The 18,764-nt window shown below is 39.7% G+C and overlaps 1 protein-coding gene across 21 annotated transcripts in view; it reads left to right on the top strand.

Annotated features, from left to right (window-relative positions):
- The window catches only part of SPECC1 (sperm antigen with calponin homology and coiled-coil domains 1), a 476,325-nt gene that overhangs the window by 384,316 nt on the left and 73,245 nt on the right, over positions 1-18,764 (top strand). For 16 of the 21 annotated variants that reach the window (XM_064271864.1, XM_064271866.1, XM_064271865.1 and 13 more), the window contains 2 exons: positions 3,412-3,514; positions 14,866-14,895. In XM_064271864.1, the coding sequence (XP_064127934.1) occupies positions 3,412-3,514; positions 14,866-14,895 (133 nt within the window). Of the gene's footprint in view, positions 1-3,411; positions 3,515-5,625; positions 14,817-14,865; positions 14,896-18,764 lie in introns of those variants that run through there. The other 5 variants (XM_023539622.2, XM_023539620.2, XM_023539631.2 and 2 more) reach the window with 2 other exon arrangements.

The raw sequence follows: 18,764 nt of genomic DNA, 5'->3' as shown, positions 1-18,764 counted from the left end.
AAAATAATTTTTAGATATTTTTATTAAATATTGAATATATACAAAATAATAATAAAATATATATAAAGAAAAACAGTACAATGGAGACCCATCTGGGTACCCACCTTCAATCTAAGAAAACGAAAAGTATTACTACCTTTGAAGTTTTCTATCAGCCCCTTTCCAGTCACATCATCCCCTTCCCCCAGGTAGCCACCATTCTGAATTTTATGTTTTCCCTTCCTTTTCTTTATAGTTTTACCATGTATGTTTGTGTCCACAAACAATATAAGTACTATGTTGTTTAAATTATATGTTTTTAAGTTTTGTATTCCTGGGAACATGTGTTTTCTTTTTTAACTTGAAAATTGTGTTCCTGATATTCATTCAAGTCATTGTGTACATTTGTAATTCATTAGCTTTTACTGCTATATAGTATTCTATATATGAATGTACCACAGTTATCCATTTTCCTGTACATTTGGCTGTTTCCAAGTGTCATAGTTTCCTAGTGTTATTGTAAACACACACACACACACACACACACACACAAGTAGATGACTTTAAAAAACAGAAATTTACTTGCTTACAGTTTAGAAGGCTAGAAGTCTGAATTCAGGGCACCAGCTACACACAGTAAAAGGCGCTCTCTCCGTCAGCTCTGGGGGAAGATTCTTGTCTCCCTGGCTTTCCTGGGTTCCTCTTCACATGGCATCTATCTTCCCCTGTTTGTGCTTGCTCCTGCCTTTAATCTGCTAACCTCTTTTTATTGCTCAGAGATTAGGTTTAGGACACACCCTACACTGATAGGACCGCATTAACATAACAAGGAAAACCCAATTCCCAAACAGGATTATATCCACAGGTAGAGAGGGGTTAGGATTCTAACATATTTGAGGGGACATAATTCAGTCCATAACACCAACTTTTTGCCATTTTAAAAAATGCTGCTATGGACATTCTTATATATGAACCCTAATGATATACAGGTAGGAGTAAATTCTATGTCTCTTAAATTATTTCCTGCTGAAGCTGATACTCCAGATATCCACCTCCTTTATATTCTACCTGCTTGGCCTGTCCATTTCTATTCCTATGTTCCTGCTCATGAGTACTGCGCAAAACTACTATAGGAATGTAATTATGATGTCATGATATCTGTGATGGAAGAAATGAACAAATGATTAAGTACTCAGCTGCTAAAGAAAGGTTGTCAGTTTGAGCCCACCCAGAGGTTCCACGGGAGAAAGACCTAGCGATCTGCTTCCATAAAGATTGCAGCCAAGAAAACCCTGTGGGGCAGTTCTACTTGGTCACATGGGGTCACTATGAGTCGAAATTGACTCAACAGTACCCAACAACAACAACATGATGGAAGAAACTTGGTATTGTGTGACCTTAAATTCCTTCTTAGTGTCTGAATAATTTTGGCGTAAAGTTAGTGTAGATGTCTATTGGAAACTGGGAATGGGGCTCCTATTCTTGAAATGCTAAGGTTTCAATTTTGGTTTTTTTGTTTATTTGTTTTGTTTTGTTTCAGTTTTTTATTGTGCATTAGGCGAAAGCTCACATAGCAAATTATTTCCCCATTTGATAGTTTGTACACAAAACGTTCCCTGATGCTGGTTCTATTCCCCGCAGTGTGCCTGCCCTCCCCTGCAGGTGCATCCTAGGTTCACGTTTCATTTCGTCCTGAATTACTACCCCTTCTTGCCTTCTCGTCTTTGCTTTTGGGTAAATGTTGCCCTTTTGACCTTGTATAATAGATTATTCTAAGGAATACGATCCTCTCGGGTGTTGTTTATTTTATGGGCCTGTCTATGGTTTGGCAATGGCTGTTCTCCAATAATGGCTTTAGTACCAGCTCAGAAGGGTGTTTTAGGGCTATAGTCTCAGGAGTTCCTCCAGTTTCTATCAGATTAGCAATTCTGGTCTTTTTTGTGAATTTTGGTTTTTGTTCTGCCATTTTTCTCCCATTTTGTCCAGGACCTTCTGTTGTGATCCCAGTCAGAGCAGTCAGTAGTGATAGCGGGTACCATCTAGTTCTTCTGGTCTCGAGGTTGAATAGGCTGTGGTTCACATGGTCTATTAGTCCTTTGAACTAATTGCTCCTTTGGGTCGTTGGTTTTCTTAATTCTCTTTTGCTCCAGATGGTAAGAGACTGATAGTTGTATCTTAGACGGATGTTCACGAGCTTTTAAGACCCCAGACGCTACTCACCAAAGTAGGATGCAGAGCTTTGTCTTTATGAACTATGTTGTGCCAGTTGACATGGATGTCTCCTGAGTCTATGGTCCTTTGCCGTTGAGCCTAGAACTTCATCGCGTGAGGTGTAAAGTTTCAATTTTGGCTAAATCAGGTTCTCAGAATTGAGTTAAGGTGTCATGAACTGCAGAGTATGGTTATAATCTTAAGTGTGTGCAAAGCCCCTCTTTTGAGTCACTTTTTTTCACTGATTTTTCACCTTTATTCCCATTCCTGTCACTTCTCCATAAGCACCCAATTTAGTGTTTTTAATATGCCAACCTACCTTTTACATGTTGTTTAGATATAGGTGTAGCCTTCGAACATGTAGAATGTTTTCTATATGTTCTTGTCGTTAATAGTGGCCATCAGGTCAGCTCTGACTCATGGCAACCTTGTGAATAGCAGAATGAAATGTTACCCATTCCTGTGCCGTCTTCATGATCACTGGTATGTTTGAGTCTGTTGTTTCAGCTATGTGTCGATCCATCTATTTAAGGTTATCCTTAATTTAAATGATATTGTAAATAAATGGATGGCTAGATGGATGAAGTGACAGATGGACTCATAAAACAAGCAAAACCTCTCCCCAGACTTCTGATAGCCAAGAAGCACAATTTATTTTTTCTTTAATATCATGAGGTATAACATGTAATATGCAGTGGAATATTACTCAGCCATAAAGTGAAATGAAGTCCTAGTTCATGCTACCACATGGACTGAATGAAATAAATCAGTCACAAAAGGACAAATATTGTATGATACCTCCTATGGGAAATATCTAGAATAGGCAAGTGTATAGAAACCAGAGTTTCTTAGGGGTTCCCAAAGGTGGATGGAGCGAGGGGGCAAAGGGAGCGGAGGGTTATTGCTTAGGGGACACTGAGCTTCTGTTAAAGGTGATGGAAAAATTCAGAAACGGATAATGGTGATGGTTGGACAACATGATGAATGCAATTAATGTCACTGAATTGTACTTTCAGAAAATGTTGAAACGGCAAATGTTTTGTTAGATATATACCACAGTTTTTTTTTTAATATATTATTGATATGACTAATTTAGTTGTTTCTTTAGAGTCTCACTGGATAAACCTAGACTTCCGCTTTTCTAATCTAGTTATTTCTATATAATTTAGAGTTCTAAAAATTAGCGTCTTCTCTTTACTGTGTGCTGTTCTTTCTAACTAGTGTGGAAAGAAGAGATCCTCTGACTGCCTTAGCCCGGGAATATGGTGGCTCCAAGCGCAATGCTCTACTGAAGTGGTGCCAGAAGAAGACAGAAGGTTATGCGGTAAGGGAGATGTGAGCCAACGTCCTCACAGCTCTAGACAGACGTTGTCCAATGCCAATCTGCATTCCATGTGTGCACACACTTGGTTGGATCAATGCATGTGCAGTTGTAGTCTTTCTAGTCTCCAGGGCAGGACTGCCATGTAGGGTTTTCTCTTTGTGTACTGCACAAAGACATTCAGACAAGGGACAGACAGAACGACAGTCCAGTCTGTACTCCAATCAATGAATCATATACTAAATGTAGAGCTGTATCTCCTGGGGCAGGGCTACCTTTTTTTTTTGGCCAAAGGAAACATAAGCTCCCAAGCAGTTTGCTCAGCAGGCTTCAACCAAGGGAGACAGCTTTGGCTAAATCATTCTCCCAAGGAAGAGTGCCTTTATCTAATTCATACACTGCCTGCCCCCCAGAGGTTGGCCTCCAAATTTTTTTCAAAAAATTGTCTATTTCTTTCAGAGTTGTTTGCATTTAGTTTAAGGGTTTCAGTTTACTGGGACAGTATTTATTTTCTGTGAAGATTAGGCAAGGAAGTATTACTTGATACATGTTTAAGTTTTTTTGTTGTGAGATATCATATACAAAGGTGAAAGTGCATGAACTATAAACTGTAGCTTCATGAATTAAGTGAAAGCCCATGCAGTCACTACCCAGATCCAGAAATAGAGCATTGCCAGTACATGCCATCCTTTCATACGACTCCTTCTAATCATAACCCTTCACTACTCCCAAAGACAACTATTATCCTCAATTCTTTACTTTTCCTTATAGTTTTCTATGGATGTATACATCCCTAAATACTACATTAGTCTTGCCTTCATTCAAACCTTATATAAATGGAATTTAAAACTATGTAATCGTTGCATCTGGCTTCTTTCACACAGTGTTAAGTTAGTAAGATTTATCCATGCTGTTGCATATAGCTATACTTTGCTCATTTTCTTCACCATTTAGTAACTCCTTTATATGATTATACCATTATTTATTTATCCATTCTGTTAATGATGGGCATTTGCATTATTTCTAGTTCGGGATTATTAACATAGTTCCGGTATGTTCTTATACACGTCTCTTGGAACACATCTGCTCGTTGCTGCTGGATCTGTGCCTGGGGATGGAATTACTGGACAATAGGGCTTGCATGTATTCACGTACAGTAGATAGTGCTAAACAGAGTTCCACCGTGGTTGTATAATTTACATCGCCCCAGGAATTTATGACAGACCTGTTTCTTTACATTCTCACCAACACTTAGTATTGTAAACTTTTGGAGTAAGTGTGTGGTGATATCTCATTGTGGTTTTAGTTTAGTTTAGCCCTGTTGATGAGTTTGAGTACCTTTTCATATGCTAATTGGGCGTTTGGATAGGCCTTTGGGATATGCCTGCTCAAGTCTTCTGCCCACTTTTAAAACCTAACTTTTTTTTCCTTATTACTTTTAGTTTTTTAATATATATTCTGGATATAAATCCTTTGTCCAATAGATGTGTTACACATATCTTCCAGTGTGACTTGAACTTTCAGTCTTCTAATGGTGTCTCTTAATGAACAAAATTCTTAATTTTAATTGAGTCTAATTTATCGATCTTTAATTGTTAGTGCTTTTTGTATCCTGCTTAAGAAATCTTTGTCTTTTGCAAGTTATAAAGATATTTTTCTGTGTTTTCTTCTGGAAGCTTTATCTTACCTTTCACATTAAACAGATACCTTCTTTAAATTTGCCAGCTCCTACTCCATTCTCACCCAGGCCTAGCTTTCCCTACCATTACCCCTTTTGCTGAAAATTCTGAAGATGATGGCAACCACAACACTCCCTGCCCAATGCTGAGCTTTTGGGAGTGGTGGGGTCAGAGAAGGAAACTAGCAAGAAAACCAGGCCTGCACTAAGACCCACCCCAGGTTGTTTAGAAGCAGGGCTAGGATTCTCTTTGTGGTATCCGCAGCAGTCAGCTGTCTTAAAGTCAGAAGCTACCCAAGAATACCAGAATCTTCTATCTTTGACAGTACCTTCTTTTCATTTCATGTTAAAAAAGAAAAAATCTAGTCATATGAATAACCATTAATAGAGGCACCCAAAGTGCAAACTACCTCCTGACTCAGTTTTTTTCTTTCAGCTACTCTGACCACTCTCTACTTCAGCCCCATCCAAGGGTTGAGACCATCCCGTAAATGAAGGCGTCTCAGTAAGGACACCCCTTGACATAATAGCCACTGCCAAGGAGATGGAAAAGAATAAGCAGTCAGGGAGAGAGAGCTGATTACCGGAGGTTTTAGAATAAAGGAAATTGAAATGGCACCAGAAATAGAAGAAAGCAATTAAAAAGAGTAGTCATGCAGGACTGAAGCCTTGATTGTGGCTGAGCCACACATGGTTCCTGATGGTTAAGGAAGTGCTAGAGTGGATACAAAAAGAGAAACTTTCCAGAAGGAATTGGCCCTTTAAGATGTAATGTTATAATTAAATCATAGAAAATATACTTCCAGGGATAATTATGAGAATAATACTTCCTGCTATAGTAATTTTGTTGTTGTTTTTGTTTTATGAACATCTTGAACTAGTTTTTAAAATGTTTTATGTTTGATGAAACCCAAAACTCATTTTGCCTGGAGCGTATTTTTCATTCATTGTTAAATCTCTGTGAATTTAGAGAGAAATATAACTCAGATGTGTCTGATTTATTTACTGGTACTCTTCACCAAGTATTCTAAAGCTCTTCCTCTCAGGAATATGAAGCGAAAAGTAAATCGATGAAAACTCAAGATGGTTCACAATCTTTGAAAACCAGTAACCATGTGCATTTCAATTTAAAATAATTTTCTTTTTACTTCACTAGAGTATGATGAGTTATGTTAAAACTCTCCATATATTAATTCAAGCAGCTCCTGTCCAGAGGCAAGATGAGAATGCAGAAAGGGACAGGAGCTTGTTGAATGCACATGGAAAGCCGGGGTGGAAAGGAGGAGTGTGCTGTCACGTTATAGGGAGAACAACTAGGGTCACAAACAATGAATGTATGAATTTTTGTATGAGAAACTAACTTGAACTGTAAACTTTCACTTAAAGCACAGTTAAAAGAAAAAAAAAAACTCAAGAAAAGGTTTTTTAAAAAATAGAAAACTCTCCACATATTAATTCAATGAATTTCTATTGAGGGACCTATTCAGTGTCAGGTAATGTGTTAGGTGCTGGAGATTCAGCAATGAACAAAACAGGCGAAAGTCCCTGCCTTCAGGGAAGTTACATTCTCACGGTGAGTGACAATTCAAATAAGAAAGTAAAAATATGCACTATATTAGGAGGTGATACAAGCTGTGGAGAAAAACAAAGCAGGGCAGGAGGATTGGGAATGTTGGGTGCGTGGATACAATTTTAAATATAAGTGTTGTGGAGATGACATTTGAGCAAAGGCCTGAAGAAGGCGAGGACATTTACGTTTTCATCAAGGTTTGGCCATGGCGGGGGCCCTGGAAATGCAGCCAGTGTGGCACCTGTGGAGGTGTGGGGTGGTTGTGCCTTGTCATGCTTTAGGGGGAGTGATGGAGACCTGGAGAGGTTTAGAACTGAATTCCATGCATTCATCAGAGTGTATTACAGATAAAAGGAAGGCAGAAGGCAGAACAAACTGACCGTTGTTAGGCTAGCTGAGGTCTGAGTGTTGTCAGGACAGCAGGAGAAATGACAGAGGACACTGTGGACCACACTTGCAGTTGTTGACTTCTGGGTGCCCCACGTTGCATTTTCTGGGTATTAGTAAGACCTCAGCGCTCTGATGCTTTAGTGCATTTAGTAATGTGTTAATACTAGAAGAATGAGGCTTTTTATTAGGTTTTGAATTTAATATTTGTTGTTAGTTGCCATCGAGTCTGCTCCAACTCATGGCAACCCCATGTGCAGCGGAACAAAACTGCCCAGTATAGCATCATCTTCACTATCATTGATACGTTCGAGTCCATTGTTGCAGACACTGTGTGTTCTGAGTGCCTTCTAACCTAGGGGGCTCATCTTCCAGCATTGTATCAGATGGTGTTCTATTGTGACCCATAAGGTTTTCACTGGCTAATTTTCAGAAACAGGTCACCAGGCCTTTATTCCTGATCTGTCTTAGTCTGGAAGCTGCGCTGAAACCTCTCCACCGTTGGTGACCCTGCTGGTGTTTGAAATACCAGTGACATAGCTTCCAGCATCACAGCAACACACAAGCCACCACAGTATGACAAACTGGCAGACAGGTGGTGGGAATCAATGAGAAACTCTTCTATTTTAAGCATTTTACAAGGTGAAAACTAGCCCTAAAGATTCTCAGAGTTTCTGGCAAGCAAGAAAAACCTATACCATATATCTGTCTGTCTATGTATCAGTGAGCTAATCATCCCAAGGCTCTTGAGTTCATTTACCACTTAAGTGAGCATTCAATTTCTTATAGCATGTTCTGTATATTAATAAATAAATTCTATTTCCTATAATCTGTTTTACAAATTTTGTGGCCCTAGTATGTTTCATAGTTGAAGTCTTCATTCCTGAAAGATTAAACCAAAGAAATGTGGTGAAGAGTCAAGTCTCTCAAGGAGCTTGTAAACCAAAAAAATGTGGTGAAGAGTCGAGTCTCTCAGGGAGCTTGTAACTCCCCCTCAGGGAATGTCGAAGAGAGTAAGTGGTTTTTGGTGAGTGACAGAGCCTCCACAGGCTTAAACTCCAGTAAGACCTTCGCCCTCCCTGTCTAGTGTTTTTCTTCCCGGTACTTCTGTAGTCACTGGTATGTAAATATCCTCTGTCTCTTTCTTATCTTAGTTTTGTAAGGTAATTTATGTAAAATAATTTAGTAAGAAAATTTAATTGTCATCAAGATTATTTCTTCCCAAAGCAACCCATCACTACACTGTGATTCATACTTTACATTCTCATTTTAACCAAGGCTGAATCGAAGTTTGAAAGTTTTATAATTTTATTTCACAAGTGCTATGGCCAGTGAAGTGAGATCCAGGGCCTCAGTGGGGAGCTGGCTGAAGCTAAAAAGCTGGATAAGGCTGTTAACTTAGGAGTGGCATCGTATCAGTAGGGGGCCCCCAATAGTTTTGATTCAGGGTAGTTCTGGGGAAACACCATAAGGATGCTTCCAACCCTGACCTGAGACAGTCACCTAGATCAATATTATGGAATGACCAAACTAGCTCTCCATACTGATTTCATTCATCCATACATTCACTGAATACCTGCTGGGTGCTGTGCTGCTACACTCTGGGAGAACAGGTCTAGACTCCAGGAAGGGGGTTGGTCAAGGTTAGTGGAACAGGCAACAAAGAGAGAAAGGAGAAGGGGCAGACAGAAAATTAAACAAGAAAATGCAAGAGTGGCTGGGTAGGTACTCCAGATTGGGAACTAATGCAAAGGGCTAACACATTCAAGTGCTAAATGAAGGGTTGCAGATTCAGATCCACCCAGACATGCCTCAGAACAAAGGCCTGGCATTCTACTTGGAAAAAAAAAAAAAACAGCCATTATACAATCGCTGACTACCCTGACAGGGAACACAACAGAGAATCCCTGATGAAGCAGGAGAGCAGTGGGATGCAGACCTCAAATTCTCATAAAAAGACCAGACTTAATGGTCTGACTGAGACTAGAAGGACCCCGGAGGCCATGGCTCCCAGACCTTCTGTTAGCCCAAGACAGGAATCATTCCCAAAGCCAGCTCCTCAGACAGGGATTGGACTATAAGATAGATAGAAAATGAGGAGTGAGCTTCTTGGCTCAAGTGGACACATGAGACTATGTGGGCAGCTCCTGTCTGGAAGGGAGATGAGAAGCCACAGGGGGACAGAAGCTGGCTGAATGGACACGGGGAATACAGAGTGGAGAGAAGGAGTGTGCTGTCTCATTAAGGGGAGAGCAACTAGGAGTACAAAGCAAGGTGTATACAAATTTTTGTATGAGAGACTAGCTTGATTTGTAAACTTGCACTTACAAAGCAAGGTGTATACAAATTTTTGTATGAGAGACTAGCTTGATTTGTAAACTTGCACTTAAAGCACAATTAAAAAAAAAAAATCAGCCATTGCAAGAATCACAATAGAGGTTTCGGGACAGAGCAGGAGAAAAATGTAAAACAAAATTCAAACTCGAAAAAAAAAGACCAGACTTACTGGTCTGAGAGAGTCTGGAAGAGCTCCCGAGACTGGCACCGAACATTCTGCTAACTCAAAACTGAAGCCACTCATGAAGTCCACCTTTCAGCCAAAGATTAGGCCTATAAAACAAACAATAACACACATGAGGAATGTGCTTCTTAGCTCAATCAAGTTTAGGAGACCTAATGGGCAACACTTGCCCAAATGTAAAGACGAAAATGCAGGAGGGGACAGGAAATCTGGACTAATGGGCACGGGGAACCCGGGATGTAAAGGAAAAGGTGGAGAGTGCTGTCACATTGCAGGGATTGCAAACAATCTCACAAAACAATTTGTGTATACGTTTTTGAAAGAGAAACTAATTTGCACTGTAAACTTTCACCTAAAACACAATAAATAAAAAAGAAAATGGCCAAAAGACACATGAAAGGATGTTCAACGTCAGTTGTTGTTTTTGTTAGGTGCCTTTGAGTCGGTTCTGACTCATAGCGACCCTATGCACAACAGAACGAGACACTGCCTGGTCCTGAACCATCCTTATAATCGTTGTTATGCTTGAGCTCATTGTTGTAGCCGCTGTGTCAATCCACCTTGTTGAGGGTCTTCCTCTTTTCTGCTGACCCTGCACTCTGCCAAGCATGATGTCCTTCTCCAGGGACTGATCCCTCCTGACAACATGTCCAAAGTATGTGAGATGTAGTTTTGCCATCCTTGCTTCTAAGGAGCATTCTGGTCGTACTTCTTCCAAGACAGATTGGTTCGTTCTTTTGGCAGTCCATGATATATTCAATATTCTTCTCCAACACCACAATTCCAAGATGTCAGCTCATCTTCGGTCTTCCTTATTCATTGTCCAGCTTTCATACGCATAGGAGGCAATTGAAAACACCATGGCTTGGGTCAGGGCACCTTATCTGTGGGAAGAATTGATGGAAAAGCTCAATATCATCAGTTAGAACAAGGCCAGGAGCTGACTGTGGAACAGACCATCAGTTGCTCATATGCAAGGTCAAGCTGAAGCTGAAAAAAATTAGAACAACTCCATGAGAGCCAAAGTATGACTTTAAGTATATCCCACCTGAATTTAGAGACCGTGTCGAGAATAGATTTGAACTAATGACCAAAGACCAGACAAGTTGTGGAATGACATCAAGGGTGTGTATGATGAAGAAAGCAAGAGGTCATTAAAAAGACAGGAAAGAAAGAAAAGACCAAAACAGATGTCAGAAGACTCTAAACTTATTCTTAAACGTCGAGTAGCTAAAGCAAGAGGAAGAAATGATGAGTAAAAGAGCTGAAAAGAAGATTTCAAAGGGTGGCTCAAGAAGACAAAGTAAAGTGTTATAATGGCACGTGCAAAGACCTGGAGATGGAAAACCAGAAGGGAAGAACACACTCTGCGTTTCTGAAGGTCAAAGAACTGAAGAAAAAATTCAAGGCTTGAGTTTAAATATTGAAGGATTCTGTGGGAAAAATATTAAACAACTCAAGCAGCATAAAAGAAGATGGAAGGAATATGCAGTCACTGTACCAAAGAGAATTGGTCAATGTTCAGCCACTTCAGGAGGTACCATATGAACAGGAAGCAATGGTACTGAAGGAAGAAGTCCAAGCTGCGCTGAAGGCATTGGCAAAAACAAGGCTCCAGGAATGTGCAGGTATATGTATATATGTGTGTATATATAGGTGTATGTGTATGCATGTATGTGATTGTATGAACATATATTCGTATATGTAATAAAGCACATAGGGGGCACAGTTACACATATTTCTTAGACATAACCAAACAACTTGTCAAACTGGTTTCCTGGTTTGAAGGATTGAGACCATAGTCCTGTGGGACATCTTGGTCAGTTGGCATAAATTTTATGTTCCACATCCTAGTTTGGTTTCTGAGCAGCCATCTAAAATATAACATCAGTCTCTACTCATCTGGAGCAAAAGAAAAAGAAGGAAACAAAAAAAGAAAAAGAAGGAAATGAAAGACTCAAAGAAGAACCTGGTCTACAGGAACTACAGCCTCATCTACCCTGAGACCAGAAGAACTAGATGGTGCCCGGCTACTGCTACAGACTGTTCTGATCAGGGCCACAATAGATGGACCCTGATAGAATGAGAAAAAATGTGGAACAGAACCTCAAATTCCTAAAAAAAAAGACTTACAGGACCTGTTGAAACTGAAGAACTCCCTGAGATTATTGCCCTGAGATACTCTTTAAACCTTGAACTGAAACTCACCCCTGAGGTCACCTTTTAGCTAAATAACAGATTGGCTCATAAAATAAAGAATTTCACCTGTAAGTACTGTGCTCCTTTAAAAAAAAATCACAGTCAGCAATTACTTTTAAACAAAGATAAGAATGTAAGGAAGCAGGAAACTAGATTAATGGAAATGGAACAACCAGAAGGGGAATATTGAGAATGGTGACGCACTGTGAAGAATGTAACAATGGCACTGAACGGTGGAATCATCGAATGGGCACGGGGCAGATTACCCAATAAGCAAGGCTGTAAAAGTGAGTGAATGAGCAGCACGTGCTTACCTTTGTTACTGGGTAATCCATCTCCGAATGGAAACCTAAATGCTTTGTAAACCTTCACCAAAAACACAATAAAATATTATTAAAAAAAAATTTTTTTTAAATCAGTCACTGAAAACCCTATGGGGTGTGGTTCCAACACGCATGGGGTCACCATGAGTTGAAATCAGCTCCACAGCAGCTGGTTTTAGATGATTGCCCAACCTTGTGAACATACTGAAAACCATGGAGTTACACACTTCAAAAGGGTGACGACATTCCTGGTATGTGAATCGTATCTCAATAAACCTGTTATTTAAAAAAAAGGAAAAGAATTACAGTTAGAAGAGTTTCACCGGGGGAACAGGCAAGGGGGATGAGGAGTAGAGAGGGTCGGGTAGGATGATGTTGTCGTCGTTGTTGTTGTTGTTAGGTGCCATGGAGTTGGTTCCGACTCATAGCAACCCCGTGCACAACCGAACGGAAACATCATTCGGTCTTGTGCCACCCTCACAGTGGTAGGTGTGTTTGGGCCCATCGCTATACCCTGTGTGTCAATCCATCTCGTTAAGGGCCTTCCTCTTTTTCACGGACCCTCTACTTTACCAAGCATAATGTTCTTCTCCAGAGATTGGTCCCTCCTGATAACACGTACAAGGTAAGCGAGACCAAGTCTCACCATCCTCACTTCTAAGGAACATTCTGGCTGTACTTCTTCCAAGACAGATTTCTTCATTCTTCTGGCAGTCTAATATATTCTGTATCCTTCAGCAACACCATAATTCAAATGCATCAGTTCTTCTTCAGCCTTCCTTCTTCATTGTCCAGTTTTCTCATTCATATGAGGCAATTGAAAATACCATGGCTTTGGTCAGGCGCAACTTAGTCATCAAAGTGACATCTTTGCTTTGTGAGATTTTAAAGAGGTCTTTTTAAAGCAAATTTGCCCAGTGCAAACGTCATTTTGTTTCGTGACTACAGTTCCATTGGCATTGGTTGTTGAAATCCTTGACAACTTCAGTCTTTTCTCCATTTATCATGATGTTGCTTATTGGTGCAGTTGTGAGGATTTTTCTTGTCTTTATGTTGAGGCGTAATCCATACTGAAGGCTGTGGTCTTGGATCTTCATCAGTAAAGGATTCAAGTAGGATACTGCTATGTAAGTTACAAAACTGATCAAACTATAACGTTTTAAAAAACATGTACACCAAAACATCTTGAAACATGAATGAACCTGAGGGTATTATGTTGAGCAAAATAAGTCAATCCCCCAAAAAACAAATGTCTATTCTCTCTTTTCTAAAATGACATGAACAATATACAGAAACTAATGTTCATTAGTGGTGACCAGGGATGGGAGAGAGGAGCACCCACCCTCTAGATAGTAGGCACTTGTCATTTTTGTGATGGAAAGGTAACACCTAATAAGAATGAGCTGTGCACACCTTGATGAAGGCAAACAATGTCACCAAAAAGTACGTAAGAAAAAAGGGCAAATTGGTAATTGCTACGGTATATGTAATTTTGAAACAACAGCAAAAGCCAAAAAATATATGTGCAAGTATGTATGTACAGATGTGTAAATATATAAACCAAAAAAAAAAAAACCATTGCCACTGAGTCGATTCCTACTCATAGCGAACCTATAGGAACCTATAGCGTTTCCAAGGAGTGGCTGGTGGACTCAAACTGCCGACCTTTTGGTTAGCAGCCGAGCCTTCAGCCACTATGCCACCAGGGCTCCCTGTGTATATATAGGTATATGTATATGCACCTTTGTAACTGTATGCACATGTATCCGTATATATAATAAAGTGCATAGGTGGCACGGTTAAGGATACTTCTTAGGCATAAACAAACACATCACGGGATTGGATTTCTCGGCTTGAAGGATTAGGACCATAGTCATGAGGGACATCAGTTGGCATCAGCCTCAGTTGGCATAATATTGTTCATAAAGTTATGTTTTATGTCCTATTTTCATGAGTAGTGTCTGAGTTCTTGATGAGAATGTCAGGGGGCAGGGAAACTAGATTAATGGAAACAGGACAACCGGAATGGAAATAATGAGACTGTTCACACATTGTGAGGATGTAACCAGTGTCACCGAACAACTTGTGTGGAAATTGCTGAGTGGGAACCTAATCTGTGGTGTAAACCTTCACCAAAAACACACTAAAATATTATGTTTAAAAAATGTACATATATTATTTTGTACACTTAATAATAATTGAAATAAAACAAGAATTAAAGTAAAACAGGTAGGTGCAAAATACTGATAATCTACTTTCTATTTGTAAGGTGGGATTTACAGGTACTCACTTTACTATTATGCTTCATAACCCAAATGTATTCTTTGTATCAAATGTTGTTTTATGACCCATAATTTGGAGGAGAAAATCTAACGGAAAAGTCCATAGAGATGTGTTGCAGTCAATAATTAAACTGGGTACTTTCTGAGAAAAAATGTAAAGTGGAAAAACAAAACCTAAGGAGGGTGTGCTCTTGTGGAATTACAGCAGAGAGAATGGGCTTCAGGAGACCTGCTGGCAAGGCTGCATTCACAGCTCTGCTACATCACTTTAAAGCCTTGTGACCATTAACAAGTCAGTTTTTTTTTTTTTTTTAAGAATTGTGTCTTTTAAAATTAAAATATAAACGTAAAAGATATATGAAAACATTTTTCAGAAAAATGGCCTTTTTTTCAGGTGGTGTACCTAAAAAGTCTCACTCTAATTGTAAGTACTACAACTCAGAATTTTTTTCATTTTAATATGATCTCTTCTTATTTTATAAAGATAGTAAAAAATGAATATTTTATATCATCAAAGCTTTTGCCTTTTGAAACAGTAATTATATAGGTCTGATACTGCTAAACTAGATTTAAGGTTCAACTCAGATCAGGAATCAGTGAAATATGGCCCAGGGGTCAAATCCAGCCCACTACCTGTTTTTATAATTAAAGGTTTATTGTAATTAAAGGGTATTGCAAAATCGATTACTGTAATTGCTGTCAGTAAGTTGTACACCTCTAAAAAGTTTTATTGGCAAAAGCTATGTGAGAGATATATTTACAATGACAAAAAAAAAAAAATAGAGAAGCTGCTGAGGATGCTTATGTACAACCAAACACCTCATGGGATTTGGTTCCTTGCTTTGGAGGTTTAGGGTCATGGTTTCATGCAACATCTCAGTTACTTGGCCAAATAACACGTTTACTGCTTCTGTTCTACCTCCTAGTTCATTGCGTAATATCTGGGGTCTTAAAAGCTTACATGTGGCCACCCAAGGCACAACTGGTCTCTACTCTCCTGGAACAGCAGGGAAAGAAAGAGAGTCAGGGGTAGGAGGAGGATATGGAATGTGTGGTTAATACCTCCATGAACAACTAACTGCCTCCCTTGCAATGAGACCAGAAGAACTGGATGGTGCCCGGCTACCATTACTGAACATTTTGATCAAAGATTCCGTAGAAGAATCCTGTTAAAAAGGGGGAAAACACAGAACAGAATTTCACATTCTCATGGACTTTCTGGAGCCATGGAGGGCAAATGAACCTCTGAAACTATTGCCCTGAGATAGTCTTTAAACCTTAAACCAAAAATATCCCCTGAAGTCATCCGAAAATCAAATAGTTTAGCTTAACTAGTAAAAAAGGCCTGCCTTGAGCATTATACTCTTTTAAGAACTATCTATATGGGATCAAATTGACAACAGCAACTTAAAAGATTAGATAGGAACTTTAGGGGGCAGTGAGTTCATGTTAATGAGGGAGGAACAACTCAGAAAAGAGGGTGAGAACGGTTGCACAACTCGAAGAACGTGATCAGTGTCACCAAGTTGTACATGTAGGGACTGTTGAATTGGTCTATGTTTTGCTGTGTGTATTCCCAACAACAACAACAAAATAAGTAAAATTTAGACGAAAAAAGCTTTATTGGAACACAGTCACTCATTCACTTACATATTGTTTGTAGCTGCTTTTGTGCTACAACTGCAGGGTTGAGTCGCTGGAACAGAGGCCATGGAGCTATACAACCGGCAAAGCTAAAAGTGTTTGCTATCTGGACCTTTACAGAAGAAGTTTGCTGACCCCTGCCTTAGATAAAAATGTATACAAATATCTCCTGTTTTTCAAGTCATATTTCGTTCTTGAGTTTCAGAGAACAAGAAGCAAGAATTCAAATAGCAAGAGATTTATCTAAATCTATTCAGTTTCTGGATTTGTATTGCAAAAGTTCAGATAGTAAGGTATACTTGTATTATCATTAAGCCACAAACAGACTATTTTTAAACCTGTTTTGAACCCATTAGTTGGGAACTATATTAGAGAAAAAAGTTGGGAACTTTCAGAGAAAAAAGGCAGTCTTTCTGTTTTCCAAAGTAATCTTATTTTGAATCTGGGAAGAACACCCACGTTGCAGGCAAGTTCTGTTTTTATGTCCCTGAATTCCCACAGAGAAGCACTGAAACATGTTTATCCAATGGCAAGCGGCCTATGAGATGTGCCATTTGGGGCTCTATTTGTTCTTTTCTCTTGAGACAAGTCTTTTGTGGGCTACAGCACAATTCAAAGAACGTAAAATCCTTTGATTTATTTATTATCATTAGAGCAGTTCTTTTCCTGACTTCATTGTAAAGATAGATTCCTAATAGAAAATGAATGCCACCACTGGCCTCTGCTCTTATGAGGCTCTTTTTTACTCAATGTCTCTGCTTCTGCATCTGTTTTGAAACACAGTAGTTTGTGAAGGCACAGGCATTGTCTTACAACCTGAATCAACAGTAGAATTTGTTTGCAAAATAACCATGAAGGACTTTTATTTCCCAAGTTATGGTAGTCCTTATTTCCGGCTGACTACATCTCATGAGCCAGCATGCTTTGGGGCTCCCTTTCCTACTCTGAGGTGTGTGCGTGTGCCCAGATATGTGAACCCTTGAGTAATAAAAATGATTTCCTAAACAAAAATATTAAAGGGTGTACAGGATACCTGTCAGATTATCTGTACAGCACATGGGGAGGGGTTTCTTTCCTTGCCTCCATTCACATGGATGCCAGAGAGGCTACCATGTTCCTCTCACACCAGTCACTGCAGATTGGCCCAAGGGAGGGCACCCAATCCAAGCTGGGTCCATTGGCCTCTTCCACAGAAATTTTGGAACTAGAACTGAGAGATTATAATATAAAATTCAGATGCTAGTGGCAGCTGTGTTTTGCCACTGCGCAAAAAATAGCTTGCACACAGGCTGGGACTACTGTCCTTAGAAAGGCTGCTTACACTGTTGGCCTTTGGGTGGCACCTGGGAACTTGGATTTCAGAGGGTTCCACATCATTCCCAGAACTGATAAGAGAGAAGCTCACTGTGCCTAAACCGTTTGTACAAACAATATGGTTTATGCTGAACACCTGCTTTCCGTCGGGAGTGTGGAATTTTGGTATCTGCTTTTTTTTTTTGCTAGACAGAGGATGCTTATGTGACCTGCAATACAAACCCCTGGACACTGAGCTCCAGTGTCTTCCCTGGCAGTCAGCATTTCATGTCACATCTCATAGCTAGAGGAATTAACCAGACTTGCCTCAGGCGCCTTTTCTCTTTGCTGATTTTGCCTTGTGCCGTTTCACTGTAATAAATTTGTAAATAGCCATGAATACAACTATATCCTGAGACCTCTGAGTCCTCCTAACGAGTTATTGGACCTGGGAATGGTCTTGAAGAGCCTTGTCACAGCCACATTTACTCAGAAAGTAGAAGCAACTGAGATTTAAACAAATTCACATGGAGAAGGTCAGATAATAAACAGGAGAAATGTGATAATGTTCCAGTCTCCTGAATTCCAGATGATCCTCGAGGCTCGAAATCATCCTTTCGGGTATCCTTAGATTCTGCAAAACATTAAAATCCTGAGAACCAATTCCTGTTTTTTTTTAAATTAGTTTCAATTGTGTTCTGTTGCTTAAGAGTTTCTAGCTCATACAAAAGGATTATAACTGATCTCCGGCAAAAACTCTCAGAACCAACTTTTTTTGGAACCCTGGGATCTAATAAAAAAAAACTTACAACTTCCAGGGGAATGCTTAATAAAGAAAAAGGTGGGGAATAAGCAGAATTTCAGTAACAGAGCTCTGTGGCATTTTAACTTACCTTGTCACCGCCTTCCACTTTGCACTCCAGAAGCAGCCTTGAAGATGGCATTCCTGGTGCAATTTTTAAGTACCAGAGGAAGCAATACAGACCTTATTCTCAAAGTGTGGTGGTTGTTTGTTTTTACCTGTCTATTGGCTTCCTGGAGGATTGGGTAAATGGCTTGCCTTTTTTGCCGTTATAGGAATTTTCCCAGGGCAGAGGTGGCTGTCTGCATGGTGTGTGTGAAAAACATTTAAACAGGTATTTAACATTTAAAAGGTATTAGCCACTGTCACCTGGGGCAAGAGGTAACAGTCATGACAAACAATAGACAGACCGGAAAGCCTGGGAAGGAAGAGACTGGGGAAGGGATAAATCTGTGAAAAACCGAAAGAAAAACCAAACCCAGTGCCATCCAGTCGATTCCGACTCACAGCGACCCTATAGGGCAGAGTAGAACTGCCCCATAAAGTTTCCAAGG

This window comes from Loxodonta africana, chromosome 18, assembly GCF_030014295.1.
Source record: "Loxodonta africana isolate mLoxAfr1 chromosome 18, mLoxAfr1.hap2, whole genome shotgun sequence".
NCBI classification, from domain to species: domain Eukaryota; kingdom Metazoa; phylum Chordata; class Mammalia; order Proboscidea; family Elephantidae; genus Loxodonta; species Loxodonta africana.
Note: the sequence above shows the minus strand (reverse complement) of the source record. Positions and strands in the feature narration are given on the sequence as shown.